This window comes from Arctopsyche grandis, chromosome 4 (genome assembly GCF_051622035.1).
Source record: "Arctopsyche grandis isolate Sample6627 chromosome 4, ASM5162203v2, whole genome shotgun sequence".
Lineage (NCBI taxonomy): Eukaryota > Metazoa > Arthropoda > Insecta > Trichoptera > Hydropsychidae > Arctopsyche > Arctopsyche grandis.
In genome coordinates, this window is record NC_135358.1 from 34,126,324 (window position 1) to 34,145,678 (window position 19,355).

The 19,355-nt window shown below is 32.7% G+C and overlaps 1 protein-coding gene across 4 annotated transcripts in view; it reads left to right on the plus strand.

Moving 5' to 3' along the window:
• Nucleotides 1-879: 879 nt before the first annotated feature.
• The window catches only part of Lim3 (Lim3 homeobox protein), a 73,672-nt gene continuing 55,196 nt past the window's right edge, over nt 880-19,355 (plus strand). For 2 of the 4 annotated variants that reach the window (XM_077428533.1, XM_077428534.1), the window contains exon 1: nt 880-1,193. In XM_077428533.1, the coding sequence (XP_077284659.1) occupies nt 1,118-1,193 (76 nt within the window). In that variant the 5' untranslated portion in view covers nt 880-1,117. The remainder of the gene's footprint in view (nt 1,194-19,355) is intronic. The other 2 variants (XM_077428530.1, XM_077428535.1) reach the window with 1 other exon arrangement.

The window sequence follows — 19,355 nt, forward strand, 5'->3', positions numbered from 1 at the left end:
ATAATAGATAAAAAATATATGTATTTTTAAACTAGTTCATATTTGCTGCTAACAGGAAAAATGCGCAATATTAAAAATTGTTACGGATTATGTCGTGTTTACCTACATTTTCTATTTATATAGATATAATAGTATATAAATACATATTTGTATGTACGTTCATATAAATCTCAAATACAAATATAAAGTTGATGCACGATAGTAGCTTATATACATTCACTATAAATAAACGAGGGCTCATCACAAATAAAAAATAAAAAATAAAAAAATGACATATTGCAATTTTTGTCTATTTTGTCTATTTATTATAAAAATTTGATAGTGTCAACAAAAATTATATTTTTACTGTGAGTTACGTTTTCAATGTATAACCTTTAATCGGTAGTCTGTTGATTTTGTTTACAAAACAAGATAAGAATATAAATAAATAAATCTTTACTGAGAGCAATGATATCGACCGTGCAATGTGTCCGATAAGGTTATCGTTTAGCAACCTGGGCAGATGATAGCTAATATAAAACACATAATGTAAAAATCTTAGAAAACGATTAGATAACATTTATGCGGTAGTTGAATTACTTTTAAAGATGACTGGCGTGATTATATTGATTTTGAGTGATATCAAATGTCGATGCTACTTCATTTTTAAGCACACACTACATACATCGAATTGAACCATTTTTACAATCAATTGATTCTAATAGTATTTTTGTACGGATTCTAAATTTCACGAGTTAAATATTATCAGACAATAGATACTATCGTAATGTCAAGATTGAGATGGCGCTGATTTTGCATGCATCAAATGACGATTTTGAACACAATCTGATACGACTGATTTACTGATTATCACTGCACGCTGGCGACATCAAAGTTTGCAGTGCCATTCGAATGTCAGTATCAGTCGCAACACTGATCGATCCACATCAAAATGTGTTCAGTTTGACTAGATCAATTTCGGATTATTATATTATTATTACAAAAATAAAACGAATCTAAAAATCTGAGATATTTTCTCTAGTATCAAACGATAACTCTGACGTGTGTGCCGTTTTTATCGAATATTAGAGTGCTATATGTAGTTTTGTGATGCGGTTGTGTTCAATTTTGTTCACAAATGACCAAAAAAATACAGAGGACAATCTCGGGAATGAGCAGTGGCCCTATATCACCATGTGCGAAAAAAGATGACGGTAATGTACATATTTCCCATATATTACATACAGAAATGTATAGATTGTATATAAAATGAACTGAAATTGTTCATTTGACCGTATGAATTCGATTTGAATCCATCACGTGAATTTATTTATTTATCATCGACTTACAATGAAAATCTATTATGTGCATGAATCATTATTTTATTTTTGACCACTGTGGCGCATTAGGAACTCCTGTAATGCTACAATGGTCCAAACTTTAAATAAATAAATTATGGTGAGTATACAATTATGTTATTATTATTGTATACGTACATAAATATGTATATACAAACGCGTTATAAAGTCGCTTAAATTTAGATAGTAAATGAGTTCGTCTTTAGATCATGTAAAATTTCAATAAATAAATAAATAATGATTATTTTACAAATGATGGACTTTCCTCGTATACCGATTGTTTGAGATTGAAGGAGGATTATGTTCGGGATCCAGAATGTTCAAATTAAAATCGTCTCTCTTTTCCCTGTCTCACATTTATTGTACTTTAAAATACACTTTCTTTGATTGCTTCATAAGTTGCGTGCTGACGACTGACGTGTGTATGAGTGGGTCTCGAGTGACTGATTTCACGTGTCTAACTTCCGAACTGCTCGTTTAACTTCCGAACTTCTCTTAGACGTTCGTCTAATAGTAGTGTCTCGGTTGACCACTTCTACGTGTCTCTAACGTGTCTGTCTGACTGTGCGTGAGCATTGCAACTTATAGAGCATTACATTACATTAAAATTTTATTAATGTTAATATTTCAAAATACGAAACACAAACTCAAAACTAACAAAAAATAAAAGCCAAATTTTTCCGTCCGCTTTACGCACGAACAATGTTGTATTTCTTGACCAAAGTGCAATGCGAAACTGAAACGAAATGTAATTGGCCATCGCAGGTAGAGTTGGGGGTGAATGCGATAGCATCTACATTTTACGTAAGTCTCATCCTAGATTGGTTCGAATATAATATACATATAGTGATAAAAGGGTAGATATCTGTCTATTCATGTTTGTCCGAAACAAAATCTACAATTCGTCATATTAAGTCTTACATTACAATTCAATGAGTTCTACATACATGAGCTCTTGTTTGACATTTTAATATAAATTCTTATTGTAATTTCAATATTTGATTATGAGTTTTATGTATTTATTGTTTGATATTAGCAATATACCCGACTTCATCCAGAGCAAAATTTTCCGAAGAATGTTTTTATAAAAAATACTCCATGCTAAACAAAAAATGGACGATTTTTATTATTGAATGTACTTATTTGTAAAAAATATACTATATGAGCCGTTAAAGTGGCATAAGTCGACTTTTCTTCATTTCGAGAAATATTTCGTAAAACATTTAATATAATGTTTTGCGTTTAACAATATTTAAAAATACTGGTGGCCTGTAATATGTTTATATTGCTTTTCCGAGATTCTGAACATATCAAATTAATAGTAGTGATAACAATATATGAGATAAGTCAAACTGAAATAGTCTTTTTGGAACTGATAATTGGACTTCCGCCACTTTTAAATATAACGGCTCATTTATTGTTTAGTGTAAATCTAATCAATTGTTTAAAATGTTAGTTTGTTTTCTTTTTTTTTTTGAGGGAAAGGAATGGGGAGAACGGGGATAAATTCTGTACCATAATTTTCCATCAGTTTGCATACAATGATTAAATATTCCACCTAAAATAAGTGATAGCAATTTGTGAATTTGATCAAACAGAAATATTCATCGTATTTTTGGAACTGAATATTGGACTTTCAGATATAGCGGCTCATATATTACCAGGGAGAGAAAATATTCAAAATACTATATTAACTCAGGTACATACATATATTTACATGTACATACATATATGATGGTATTATGTTATACAATCGTAGATGTCACGGTTGTTTAGAAGAATTCCGCCGTCGACTTTTCTCCTATTGTGTAAAACTGAAACGATAGTTTTTATTTGTGAGAAAAGTTTTTCCGTCGAAAACGAATATAAATAAAGGAGAGCGAGAAAAATAATATGAACGCAAGACGCCATCTTGTCGGGTACGCTTTTCTTTGTAATAAACAACCCCTATTCGTTGAGTTATGGCGGTGAGGGTCACTGAATATCGCCTTTGTCCTGAGACAACGAATAACTTTGACTCGGATATCTCTATATACATACGTATCTACATATATAACATCCAAATTCATAAAACTACACGGAATTTGACTTTATGCAAAGTTTGTTATATTATATACATATTTTTTGATATATTAATTATTAAAAACACTTTATATGTGTATGTATATATGTATACAGCGGTTAGTTCGTATGTATGAAGGGGATATTATTTCACCATTAAGTGAATTGCTTCGAGGAGCTTTTTAGTGGCACGTGTCATCAAAAGCTGCTGTGACAATATGTAAAAAAATATATTTATGCTCGTAATAACAGTGGTGGATAACCATTGAGCAGTGTTGTGGCTATTGTTGCACCCCCGAGTTCCCACGGATATAGACCAGATTACTCCAGTGAAAGTTAATACGGTTGTTATGTATGTTTTTACAATCATTTTGAGTTAATTGTGCTGTCCTTCAATGTTTTTGCATATCTGCTATATACATATAGTCGAGTGTTATTGAAAAAGATTTTTCGGCCTGTAAATCCTTTCGATATTTTTAATACGCACACATATTATGACAAATTTATAGCTCAGTTTAAAAATGTATTATTTCCTGTAATACTTCATATTTTCGGATAATTTTAGGGCACGTTCCGTGCGCAATAAATAAGAACCGAGTAGGGGGATGTTGTATGAATTTGAATTATGAATTTTGCGTGCAAAACCCGCCCAAACATGAATCTTAATAAAGGGCGTACAGTCAACCCCTTCTGCGACGAGCTTTCTCTCTGGCTTGTGCTAAATGGAAACTGAGTATTTTTTAATCTGGGGCCTGATGTGAGCGGCACACGAGCTTCGAAAACAATAATCAAGTTTCAGAGTCACGTGCCGCACTGAAACGAGAGTAGGGCTACGCCCTCGGGGCCCCCTCGCTAAATTATAGAGCACTATTGTTACATAGACACAATCACCCCTTGATGTATCGAAAGACAACAAGAAAAAAAACAGAAACATTTTCACACACTAATATTATCGATGTTTCAAATTTATCAGATACTAACCGACATTGCCCGAGGTATTAGGTATTTCCAAGCGTTGCTCAAGTGGATATAAAAGCTTTTTTTATTTTTAAATGCTTTTTATTATTACGAAATTATGTTCACAATACATCTTATATCTATTTTAATAGCTATTGATCTACTGATCATTTTATATTTTACAATTTAATTTAATTTGGTTAATAATCATAGTATTATATTATTCTAATGTTAATGTACAGCATAAAAGGAAAAAAAGCTCAAAAACCTATTTACAATTCTTATAAATGCTCATAATACATCTAATACATAATATTAATTAAATACTCTCTAAAGTCGATGACCTAAAGAAGATTTTGTTTAGGTAATCTGTGTTTCTCATTTGTGAGATTAGAGTATTTTTAAAAAAAATGCGTAATTTTTACAGATTTTTGGGTTTTACAGTTATTAACTGAAAATCTAGTATTGTCGTGCCAAAAGTGAGTATTGAAATCAATAGTCAGATGCTTTATCTATTGGTTTTGATTTTTTATTGCTTTAAATTAATAATTAATTATCTAGCAAATTTTAAAGTCAAAAACATATTTTTTTCTCGAACTGTCATGCATTTATCGGACCAGTTTTATATTTCATTAAGTTGATAAGGGTTGGTTTTTAATTTCAATCCTTATAAACGTTGTAATGTGAAAAATAATTGAAATAAGCTCCATAATATAACGGGAAAAAAGTATATTTTTGACTTTTAAAATTCGCTAGACAATTAATTATAAGTATTTTAAAATAATAAAAAATCACAACCAATATAAAAACATGTAATTATTGATTCCAATACTCACTTTTGACACAGCAATACTAGATTTTGAATTAAATACTGCAAAAATTCCGCATTTTTTAAATCCTCATATCCCCGAAACGAGCAAGCCAACAAAAATCATTGTCATATTTTTAGTATAAATAAAATCGTTTGATATTCCTGGGTGTTGTTTTATCAACATTTCTTTTGAGCAATTGACGTAAGCATTATACATACATATGTGCAAGTGCGTACGCAAAACTTTTTCAAAATACAAAAATTATCACATTAAATTTCCGCCCGATTAGACAATCGCGATGATAAAATCATCCACTCCAGAAAAACTGTCCTTGGCCTATGACAATAAACAAAACGTGATAACGAGAACTGGTCAAATAGTATAATATGATTTTTCACATTTTCATATCGTAAATCCTATAAGAGATACGATCGTTAGATAAAGGATGATTTTCATTTTTTTTTAAATAATAAATGTTTTGTTTACACCACGTATGTACGTATAATGTCTATATATAATATATTATGTGAGATCTGTTATGAGATTTGTATTGCGTCAATCGACTGAGATTACTCTTGTCGACTGGTAAAATCTAGTATGAATTTAAGGCTGGACATTATCAGATCAGATCATATCTGGTTAGATAGATCGCTGAAACTGGTCATTTTCGATTATAACTGAACATCATGTATGTGCATACATATGTACATACATATATCAGCTTGAAATTTGGATTTACGAGTATATATTTGTTGAACCTTTCTATGTAAATTATAATTGCTTTAACTTTATATGTAAATATATTTTAAATTCATAACATTGGCATAAGCTTTGTATAACCGGAAAAAAATAGTATTTTATGTACTAGAATGGAGATATTTTTTTTTGTAAAGATGAATTAGAAACGCATCTTAGAAAAATAAGAAACCTCGAGAATCCACACGTGTTATATATAGGAAAACGTTTTATTAGTTACCGTGTTATACGGGTATAACAGAGAATTACTGTACACATATATAATATTATGTTTGAAAATATTCAAGCTAGTTTATGGTCTTTTTAGCTTTATGTGAATATGAAATTTCAGATTAAATCGTACACAGTTTTAATGGCAAAAGGGAATCTTCCAAATAGATAACAACTTGATTTTGATTTTTAAATGCATTTTATTATTACTAAATTATGTTCACAATACACCTTATATCTATTTTAATAGCTACTGATCTACTGATCATTTTCTATTTTACAATTTTAAATTAATTTTGTTAGTAATCATAGTATTATATTATTATAATGTTAATATGTACAGCGTAATAGAAAAAAGAGCTCAAAAACCTATTTACAATTCTTATAAATGCTCATAATACATCTAATACATAATATTAATTAAAGACTCTCTAAAGTCGATGACCTAAAGCAGATTGTGTTTAGGTAATCTGTGTTCATACCTGAAGGGTATAGACATTTTGTTGTAATCACCGAGACTCTTCACAAGTGTGTTAGTATGATTATTAGTGATTCTGTCATAGAATCTACTGGTTAGTTTGTTAGTAATGTCTGTAAGAAACGGAATATTATATTTGGCATGCAGTTTTTTCAAGTTAGTATATATGGGTGTATTATAAATTATTTTTAGGGATTTATTTTGTGTTAACAACAACTTGAACCTGATCGTGAGCACTCAAAAAAAGTTTCAGATTTTTGAAAATATGATCAGATTTTATGTTATTTAATATGGGATCGTCTGTCGCGGTGCACCACCACTGACGATCATCATCCCTGGAAATGGTCGATTTGTCTAGTGCGCATGTGCATCGGCGCTAAACTGGCTCCAATTATCGCGTTAGTAACGGAAATAGGGCAGGGGCGGCTCGTGTCCGCAAACCGCTGGTTTGGCTGCCACGTGCCGACACGTGGCTCCACTGATTGTGGCTGCCGTACAATGAGTGCCACGCAGCACGAACAAACACCATCACCGCATCGCACATCAAACATCATGACCGTCTGCCGATCGTCATGGGACATCGGCTCCTCTTCAACGTAATCACATATCATTTTCAGAATGACTACTACCACTCGATCCCCGACTGTTCACTTTCATTCCACTTTTTGCATTTGATTGATTCACGAAACTTTTTTCTTCTTAAAAGCGAGGCCGTAGAGTCTGTTCAAAATTTACCGACCCGACTCAAACTTAAATGAGTTTAGTAAGTTCGACTTTTTTTTGCCATCGTATAAAATTGTTAACAGTAAAAATAATAGCGATTTTCAAAATATAAAACATTAAAGGAATTAATTAATTATTGGTAATTAAGTAAAAAGTAAGTATATTAATATTGTTGCGTAGGGATGGGTGGAGGATCCAAGTAAAAGGCCAAAGTCGTTTCACAGCATTTATTGGTGATTCAGGAGATACACGCACTGGCAGTGCTCCCTCCAGAATGTCTTGATATTTATTTATTTATTTATTTATTTATTTACATATATACCAGGAAGGCCTTACAGGCAAATCCCAATGCGCCTTCCTGGCCAAATACAAATACAAATGCAGCATTTTTATTACAAGTCGTTGAATTGCGAGACACTGAAAAAAACGAGATATCTATGAATTGTACATAAATTTTATTGTACATCAATCAAACTTCAAATAGTGGTGACATAGTAGGTAGGAAGGATTTTTAGCCATTTTTTTTCCGGGAACCGTTTCAACAATAAAATCAGAGAAAATTGGCAAACTCTGATAGGAAACGATCAACCTGGAGTCACAAATCCAGGTCTGAGCAACAGCATACTCTGAAAAATTCATTTTCATTCAGGGATTGAACCCGGCACCTTCTTGACGCTAAGCAGAAGCTTAACGACCGAGCTATGCTGCTGGCTAAGTACCTCCTTAATAAGGAGTCCTTATAAAGGACAGGTCGCTCAGGGCATCTTCGACGTCCGGTTTGTTTACCTATTGTTATAGTCAAGTCCTAGATATGCATTCCTACGACATTCAGTCCCACGCTATTGCTGTCAGTTTTGAGAAGGGAAAGGTTGCCATTACTAAGCCAATTCGGTGGTGATTGTTTAGCCTACTTGCACTTAGCCTGGAGATAATCCTCGATACCAATTATAACGGCGGCTCTTTTGTCGCATACGTTACATTATGTAGTATATGTGTATGAATACACAACTAAATCAATGAAAAAACTTGAGAATAAAAGAAGTATGGGACGGAGTAAATAATCGGTTAAATTCACGATTTTTATAAAGTAACTAGCTAAACCCGGCATGGGTTGCAATGCCAGAATAAGACATGCAATTCCCGTTCCCGTTTCAAGTGATGGTTCAAGTGAACTAACGTCTATTCAACGCCGTGTCGTCATAAACCAACTGGTAACGTGGTTACCAACGAACACATTTCCTTGACTACACAATGGCGCTTCAAAATTTCGCGTTGGTAAAATCGTAATTACGAATAGTATTATTAAGAGGTTTTTTCCCGTTTTTTTAACAGTAAGCTTCCCGGACATGCGTACAACAAATCCTGAAAGTTCCATCGTAATCGGTTGAGTGGTTTAGGAGCTTATACAAGACAGACAGACAGACATTCAATTTTATATACATATGTAGATTATTTAATTTTAATTTATTAATGGATTTAATTCAATATAATTTTATACTCTAGTTGACAAATACCGTAATACTATTAATTAAAGAAAATTACATAAAATAAGTCGGTTGAGAGTTTTACAATACAGACTCCGATGCTGGTTGAAATGTTCCGACTCCACGACTTCGACTCCGACTCCACAGTCCTGCTCAAATGGCACATAGATTTTCTCAACTTTAGACGAATTATATTTATTGCGATTCTCGAGATTGTAGCTCTCAATACATTTGCAACTATTTCTTTTATATAATAAAACTTGATAAATATAGCTTCTGTAAACGAGATAAATTTAAGAGATCGTGGGTTCAAATCCCATTCAGGATCAAAAAATTATTGGTTTCGACGATCACGAGTACGTTTATCGCTTCTGGCAAAATCTGAATGGTTATTATATAACTTATAACTTAGTCAATTTATATAAATTAATTGTTGTGATGGTTCTAATAAAATTGACATCTCCTCCCTCTTTTTGATTTTTTTGATTGTTTGTAATTAATATCCATATTCTTTCACTGTATAAAGTGTTCGTACACACATACTATATAATATAACCATTTTGTTGATTTGGGGTGATCTGTCATGGCACTATGGCATATATGTACAATGAAAAAAATTTAATTGTTTCAAGACAATAGAAATACGGAGATAACATAGATTCATTTGAGACGAGGCGTTGAATAAAATGTTGGGGATAATCTGAAAGAATACTCAAAATGAAGTTTGAAGGAAAATTCCTCAATTTTTTTGGAGAATTGTAATACCAAGAATTATCTTGATGGTAGAGGAAATAAGAGGAAGAGAAAAATTTTTGACATGTCATACATATGTATAGGTATACGATCTATGTACATATGTAAGCGAGTATTCGAATAACTTTTCATCGCGTGAAACTACCCTACTCTTTGCATGTCATGCCTATATTTCAGTACAGTCAACCCTTCTATAACGCGATAATTTATTTTTTTATTTCATAAAGATATTACAGTAAGATTGTATATTATGTACATATATGTATGTGCTATGACAAGAACTACCCCAAGGTGACACATATTGTTAGATAATTTTTGTACAAAAGTACTAACAATTTTTCAAATACAACAGGACATAGAATACAATAGAGACATCTACGGATAATCAACAATTTTTTTGATACGCAGTAAATTTGTTCGAAATACATTATATTGGTAGCATTTTATAAGATTCAACAAATTCGAGATGCTAATTACTCGAATACGTGAGAAACTAGGGGGAAGGATTTTGGGGATATAGGACATCAATTAAGCCAGAAAAATTCTAACTGGAGACGGTCAATTTGTGTTTTATTAACCACAAAATCTCGCCAGCAGTGTATTAGGCCGGAACTTGAACCCACGACCTCCCTACTGGTATGCAATAGCTCTATCAATACACTTCTTCTTCTCAATGCCCTGTCCGCATCCGGACGTTGGCGACTACCTCGTCGATTATTTGAAGATATCCGTCTTCAGCGGCTCAGAATAGATCTTCGGCACTCATATCGGTCCACATGTGCATGTTTCGAAGCCAAGACAACTTTTTCCTGCCAATCCATTTTTTACCTTCTATTTTCCCCATGGTTATCAATCGGAGAAATTCGTATTTTGGACGCCGTATCTTGACAGAAACAAGTTCCCTGCCTCTCCCTATCATGTCGAGGACAGCTTCATTTGATATTTTTATTAGCCCACGGGATCTTCAGCATACCCACATCTTAAAAGCTTCGATGCGGTTGATCGTCCTGGTCTTCAGAGTCCACGTTTCACATCCATGTAGTAACACTGTCCAGACGTAGCTCTTCGCGAATCTCAAACGCGTACGAAGATTGAGATGCTTGTTTGTAAGCGCCGCCTTCATTTTGATAAATGCTGGTCTAGCCATCTCGATGCGGATTCTTAGATCTTCATCTGGGTCCATCTCTTAATTCAGCTAGGTACCCAGGTATTTGACTCATTTCACTCTTTCTGACACCTCTCCATCCAACGTTAGATCACCGGTGTCTGTTTGTATTCTACATTTGTATATAATACACTAAATTGCAGAAAATATATGTATTTGTTCAGCAAAGAAAACGAAAACATATTCAAATTGTAATGAAACATGATATCGGACATTTTAACGCCTTTTTGTTGAACTGATTCACCGTGCTATATGAAAGGTTTGCTGTAGTTCAGATTGAACGCACAAACTTTATATGGTTATTTTGAAAATATCGCTATTCAATTTTGTACGCGTCTGATGTAATATAGAAAAGTTAGTCCTAATCGGCAACCCAAAAGAACAACGAATAAGCTAGTAATTTCGAGAAAGAGAATGAATCATTAAAATGTGTAATATCATTTGATTCGATGATACAATTTAAACGAATCAAAAGTTAGTCCAAATCAATCACACATCATACGTATTTCCAAGCCGTCAACAATGCGGGCTGGTATATTTTTAATAAATCAGCGCACCCGTTTTCGCTTCGATGGTTCGTCGGCTAATGTGTTATTTCAACGTGCCACGAAGGGGTTGTGATGATGAATACCAATAACATCCTGCCACCAGATGACTCGCCCCCAACTATTTCACCATTAAAAATAACAATGGGGACCTTTCGCGGGGGAGTGTGAATATTGTTTGAATTATTTACAAGCTTCCGGTGCATTCTTCGTACTTTTTCAATCCATTTCGAAACAGTCAAGTGCTTCCAAAACGCCGACAAGGGGATGGAGTGCTGATTTTATCGAACGAATAATGCGAAATCGGAAAGCAAGACGTTGCACATGAAAAAAACCAAACATTAAGAATGACTAAATCTTATCAGCGCGAAGATTCAGCGAAAATCGCGCGTATTTCATTGCCGCGATTACAAAACACACAATGTGTTTAAATTGTATCAATCAAAACACTGTTTGATAATTTAGTTTTTTTTATAATATCTATTATTTTGGAGGTTTGGATAACCTTGTAACTAATACACTGATAACATTAAAAACATTTTAAATCAATCAATCTCAATTAAGTAACGAATATTGTATGATAAAAATATTTATATACGTTCCATTAAATATATATATATATATATACACTTAACAAAATAACGTAATAAAACGAGCCCTCCAAATAACCTTTAATATCTTATTTGAATATTTTTAAGAATTTTTTTTTAATACATATTTGGAGGCATATTTTGTTTTATAATATTTGGTAACGAAGTTTATTTGTAATGATGTTTTTTCATATTTTGATTTATTTATTTAGTCAGTGAGTCATTTTGATAGTGATCGACTGTTTTGTGAAAAAAAAAAGAAAAAGCAGTTTACTTACTGCTAATTTTTATTTACATATATACACAATACATTATTATTATTGAACTCCTGTAAAAGTTACCAATCATTTAAAAAAAATCGATCATTAAATTGAAAGTCGTAACAATTATTTTTATGTATGTTATCTTTTTGATACAATATGGTTTATTTTATTTATCAGGCAGTGAAAAAGTTCACAGAAATCGCTGGAAAATATATTTTTTGATATATTTATTACATATATGTACATAAAACATTATAAGTGAAAAAGACTTCTGATTCATAAACATCAATCTATTGAGTACATTTATATATATTTATTTATTTATTTAGTAGCAAATTGCTAATGAATATTTGACAAATAACAAAAGTAACAAATAAAATTAAGAACTATAATATAACATTATTACAAAACTAGAATTAGTAACCATAACATAATATTATTTATTTAAAGTTGGGACCATTGTAGCATTACAGGAATTCCTAATGCGCCACAATGGTCAAAAATATAACAGAAAAGAAAAGAAACAAAATAATAACTAAAGAAATTAGACATAACAAAAACAAAACATATATGTATCTACACAAACGACTAATAATAATAATAATAATAATTACAAATTATAAAAAACATCAAAGAAGGGAATGTATTATAAAAGAAAAGAGAGAACGAAAAATAAATATAAACATATGTTTATACATAGACAATAATATATGTATACATAATCATAAAAAAACAATTATATAATGCCAAACATTGCATTTTATTAAACTTATATAATTATTAATATTTTTTTTATTCAAATAATCATGCACACTCGTCTGATCAGAACGCTCCAATGCGATCAGTCTACTATACAGACAAAGAAATATCAATTATATGTACATACATAAAAATATAATTATTATATATTTTTAAATTAATCACGACATCTATGGTCAAAAATTTGTCAGAAAGAAACTTGTCATTTGTCGCAAAATCTGCAATATCAATATATGCTACGTCAAGCCGATGGATCCGCGCGCGGTCTACTCTGCGAAAACCGCACCCCGATCGAATTATTTTACAATACGAAATTTACGCGTGCGTGTAATGGGCCAACCAACTGACGAAATAATCATCGGATGCGTCCGTAAATTGAGAAGGTATGCAAAAGTTAAGCGGCATGTGGTGGCGTTGCGTGAGTCACTCATTGTCAGTCAGGTAGAGCTAATGGGCGGCAGACGCGCGGAATCACCGGTCTGATTTCGTAATAACAGGGGAAAGCCCATAACAGATCTCTCCCCCACCCTCCCCCATGCCCATACGGTGGATAATGAACGGCAGATCGCATCTATTGTTTTACAGGACGAGGGATTCCCCGAAAGTCACTTCGCGACAGCTGCAACGGGCGGGGGCGGGATGCGAATGCATTGTTGCACCGGGATACGGACGTAATTCATCCTGGCGCAGTTTGACTGGTGATTAGTTTATTCAAAATAGCCCACACATGTAGGATATACATATCGTTATTTTATTTTATTACATTTTTTACCAGGAAGGCCTTGCAGGTAAACCCCAATGCGCCCTCCTGGCCAAATACAAACAATACAGAATTTTTATTATAAAAGTCGCTGAATTATGAGACACTGAAAACTCGCAAATTAACGAGACATCAATGAATTGTACATCCATTTTATTGTACACTAGCTGAACCCGGCATGCGTTGCAATGCCACAATAACGCGTGCAATTCCCGTTCTCGTTCTCGTTCCCGTTCCACAGACATTCAATTATGTATATACATATATGGTCGATTTGGGTCACTCACTTTTGATCCTCAACTCACCTTTCACAACCATATCAAGAAAGTCGCTGACGATTCCTTTCGTCGACTTGGATTTGTTTTGTGATATGCAAGATTATTCTCCAATCCTTTGTCTTCTCGCTTGCTTTTCAATTCGCTTGTGAGAAGTAAGCTAGAGTATAATGCGATTGTGTGGAATCCGCATTAAGCAAATTACTCTCTGATGATTGAGAAAGTGCAAAAAGCATTTCTTCGTTTCCTATATAGGACAGAATATGGGTATTACCCATATCTCTACCCCACTCCTTTCCTTTTGGGCATGCTTGGATATAATTCCCTTGAACTTCGGAGAAACTTCTCATTAATTCGTTGCGTTCTTCTGCTCTTACGTGGTAATGCGTCATGCCCGTTGTTGCTGGAGCAGTTGGGACTTTATGTCCCTAATCACTATGTGCGTGGTAGACATCATCATTTGCTGGCTGTACCTCCTGCCCGCACAGTCCTTTTTCGAATGGCTCCTATTCCAAGAGCTATTCGACTTCTTAATGAAATCGTTGCTGCCGAGACTGAATGTGATATTTTCCACCTTAGTGAGCGTAAATTACTCTAACCCATTTATCTGGTAGTCTGCGCTCATCATTGTTTTCATGATTGATTGTGATTTATGAGTGAAATTTTGATTAACTCTCTTCCATTTGGGCCTACAGGGATGTTTTGTATTTGTAGTTGTTTCTTACATATTTATTGAAACTGCCTGTAGGTGCAAGGCATTCCTTATGCTATATATTTTTTTTATTTGATATTTTTACTTTATCTGTTATTATTAAATGCTGTTTTTTATGTTTATGTATGGATGTATTTATGTTTATGTTCAAATGTATTTTTTTTATGTATAATTGATGGGTGTATTATTTTCGTTGTGTATTGATTTGTGTTTAATTGTTATTTTGTTTTTTTTTGTGTTATGTTTTTGACCATTGTGGCGCTTTAGGAATTCCTGTTATGCCACAATGGTCTGTTTAGAATAAAATAAATATATATATATATATATATATATATATATATATATATATATATATATATATATACATACATACATACATATATATATATATATATATATATATATATATATATATATATATATATATATATATATATATATATATATATATATACACACACAGACATTCAATTTTATATATGTATGTATATAGTGGTGACATAGTAGGTAGAAAGGATTTTAGCCAATTTTTAATCGGGAACCGTTTCAACAATGAAATCAGAGAAAATTGGCAAACTCTGATAGGAAACAATCGATCAGGAGTCACAAATATCCAGTTGTGACCAGCAGCACTACAGATATACTAGAAAATTATTTTAAATCGGGGTTAGCTCAGGTCAATGGGATCGAACCCGGTGCCTCTCGGTGTTAGGCAGAAGCTCAACGACCGAACTACATACATGTGCTGCTGGCTAGCTTGTGAATCCAAATTTTGTTCAAAAATAATGTTTTTATGACATCTTTTCGAACTATTCCAAATCCACCTCGCCGTCTTGGTGCTATAATATCTGCTGAGCGTATGTTAACGATCATCATGACTGCAATTATTTTATTAACAACAAGCAATACGGAAAACGGCACTGAAGTTTTCCCATAATACGTACCATATCATACTTCTGACTGATAAAATTGATACGAGATAAATGTCGATAAAATAATTTTCATTCTCATTTGACGAAAAAATGTGATTTTGTATTTATAAGTAAAGCCCGGACCCAGAAGGTGCCGCGTATTGTTCAAATGTTGTAAATGCATTGTTAAAGGTTTGCCGAACCTTTTTTACAAAGGATTTACAACAATGGAACAATGAGCGGCACCTTGGCTATCCTACCTCTATTTATAAGACTAAAAAACGTCACAGAATGTACATGTGTATGTTATCATGTATTTTGAATAGAAAAAAGATTAAATTTATAAAAACAGTTCTTTGTATCAATATTACTATTAGATTTTCAAAAGTTACCATTTTTATAAGGCTCTTTATTAGCTTCACTTCGCAATCGATTCAGTATCTATTCCTACAGTCTTCCGATCGTTTTAAATATTTGCCATATTTACATATTGTTATATACCTTGCTTATCAATGTACGGGTCCACCTCACGGGACCGAAAGTGAAAAGTCCGAAAAAGCAAATACCGGAAGGCAAAGATCGAAAGATCAAAAAAAAGGGTGCATGGTAAACGGTACTTTGTACATACATATATATAATATATATGAGAGGCATGCGGTGAAATTATCTCTCTTCTTGTCATACAGCCTTGTTTAATGTGCGCGCGCAGGATTCGGGAGGAAAAGCCTGTTCCTCTTGTTCCTGTTGTATCCTGCTCGCGCAAATTAAGTGAGGATGTACGACGGGGGGAGAGAGACTTTTACCGCACGCCACTGATATACATATGTATGAATATACTAACCGTTTTTCATATGTATGCATGGTAAACGAACATTTTCGACTTTTTAACATTCGGTGCGGTGACGGTCACCCCTAACAAATAACATGTAACGTTTTTATGATAATAAAGAAATCTTGGTTTGTTAACCAAGTAAATATATAAACTGCGTTTTGGCACATGACAGTTTGTACATACATATGTACATATATTCATATGTATATACATACTAGGGATTCTAATTTACCGCAATTCCCGTTTATCTGTATTCCGATAATTTTTATTTTTATAAATTACTGGATTTTTCAATCTCAAAAATAAACAGTTATTTTGTACTAAATATATTTAGCCAAACACTAATAAACATTATTTTTTATTTATTATATATACTAAGATATATTGCCCCAAAAAATGAATAAGTGGTAATGAATCTTCTTATATGTATAATGAAGATTTTTTTATGGTTTTCATTTAATTTCCATTTACCGAGTGAAGCCGGATAGCACCATTAGTTATTTATAAATTAATATTTTATATGAGACTAAAATATAAATATTTTTTTTTATTTCTCGTTTAAGAAAATAATAGCGAAGAAAACATAATGTATTCACACTATTGTCCGATAGTTGTAATCTAATTTATCAAGTAATTTTTCCAATTTTATTTCTAATAGCTAATTGAAGCCTTTCTTTGAATGCAATATCATCAACGGAATCTGAAACTGATATATTTACTACATCTTCCTTGTACATCTGTACTATTATATAATTTCTATTATAATTTTCAGTATTGCATATTTTTGCTCTCAGAAGATAAAATAAAGGAGAATAGTGTGACTTGCAATAAAACGCAGCGAATATGTGTGTTGATTTTCCGGTAAAAATAATAATTTACCAAGCTATTTTTCAGGTAATTTGCCAGTAAATGACCCCTAATACATAATACATACATATATTTTGTATATATCGATTACCAAACATTCACTGATATCATTTGTAGATGTTCATTGTACATTCTGGATCACTCTGGAGATAGATTTTCCCATAATTTTCACATACATATGTAGTTCGTATACAGTTGTATGTAGGTATGTATTACATGCTTTGGGTACTATTTTGTTTGATATCTTTTGAGCCCGCTTAGGCATTTCTGGGGTACTTTTTCAATGGATTTTAATGCGTTGATCTGATTTTATATGTACTCACATTCATAGAAGCATTATAATAAGCTCAAAGCTTTACAAGTACAAGCACAACAAGTAGCTCATTTACATGACGATTATATCTAATGTGTGACAAAAAATGTGTGCAATTTTATATGAAACAAAATGATTGTAAAACAGACTGTGCAGCAAATGAAAATGTGGCAATATGTAGATGAAGTTTGCTAGAGCACGCACACTCTCGATCAAAACCGGAATTTTCCGAGGAAAATCATCAGAAGAATGCGCAATGCGCATATTTTAAATCATCCATTCCGTTTGAATCAATACTCGGAAGAAAAATTAAATTCTTATCTAATTTTGCGAAAATTAAATATTTATTCGCAACCAACGGAGCCGCTAGGCGATAATTTAATTTTAACCCAAAAACTGCTTTGATCCCTTTCATTCGTAAACTAAAGGGATGAGGGTTAGCCGACGGGTCTCATCCCTTGGAGAATATGTTACCAATGTGGAGGACCGCGTAAAAAAAGCACATATTTACAACCAATCACAAAGCAAATAATAAAAAAAAATTACCAGAATCGAATTGGAAGATTCCTCTCTTATATAATATATCACATACATTTAAGATATTTCACGTCAAAAAGTATGAGCCATATCAAAGTCACCCCCTTTTTTGTATTTTATCATACCATAAGAATCAACATGAGAAAAAAAACTCAATTATAGCATAATCATATTAACTCTTTGCCTCTATATAATATATACCTATAGGTTTCAGAATGAACGCTGTATTTACATCTTACACAGAGGACATTTATGTATGTTTTTCATCATGATGCAAATAAGATAAGGGACAGTGTGCTTTTGGAATTGGTACATATTCGAGATCAGATCGAAAGTTTGTAGTTGTTGTTAGTCAGCTAAGCGTTATGTGTGGAGTGCCCCATTAGGGCTCCCGGGGCCCCCATAAGTCTAGTCTGCGGCACGACGGGGGGCGAAGCCCATCTGCCAGGACCCCCTCCCATTCCCTCCCCCATATCCTACCCCCCTCGAACACAACTGGGGCACAATGATAATTATTTATTATTACTGGACGATATGATACTGCGGGATCGTTTCCGGATACGTACAATCCTCTCAAGTGCCACTTCTTCCATTGTTTGTACAGTGGGAATATATGTATATGTTTATTTACTTTTAATTATGATAAATAAATATTTGGATTCGTACTCGGAATTTACTGTGAGATTCGTATTATAAAATCACAGTTGAATTGATGAAAGTAGAAGAACTCACTTCGTTTTAAAATACGTATGTACCTAAATATGTACTAGGGATCCCGATCAAATATTCGAATATTCGAGTATTCGAATTATTCGTCTGATTTTTCAGCCATTCTTTATTCGAATATTTCATCAACTATTCGAATATTATTCGTGTATATATTTTTTTATAAACTATATACACAAAATCAATACTCAAAGAGTGAAGCCGAAGCCGGGGATAATTGTGATGAAAATGAAGATAATGAAGATAATGAAGAAGATGAAATGTCTACATGTGAAGAAACGGATTTTTATTCATTAAATACGGAAATGTTTGAAGAAAATCACTTTTCGATCGATAATAATCTCTACGAAATTTTAGAAAACATCAGAAAAATAATACTAATATTTAAGAAGTCACCGGCGAAATATACATTTTTACAAGAAATCATAATGAAAAAAGAAAATAAAGAATTGAAATTATTATTGGCTGTAAAAACGAGGTGGAATTCAATGGCAACTATGATAATGCGATTCATTCAAGATTCATTAAA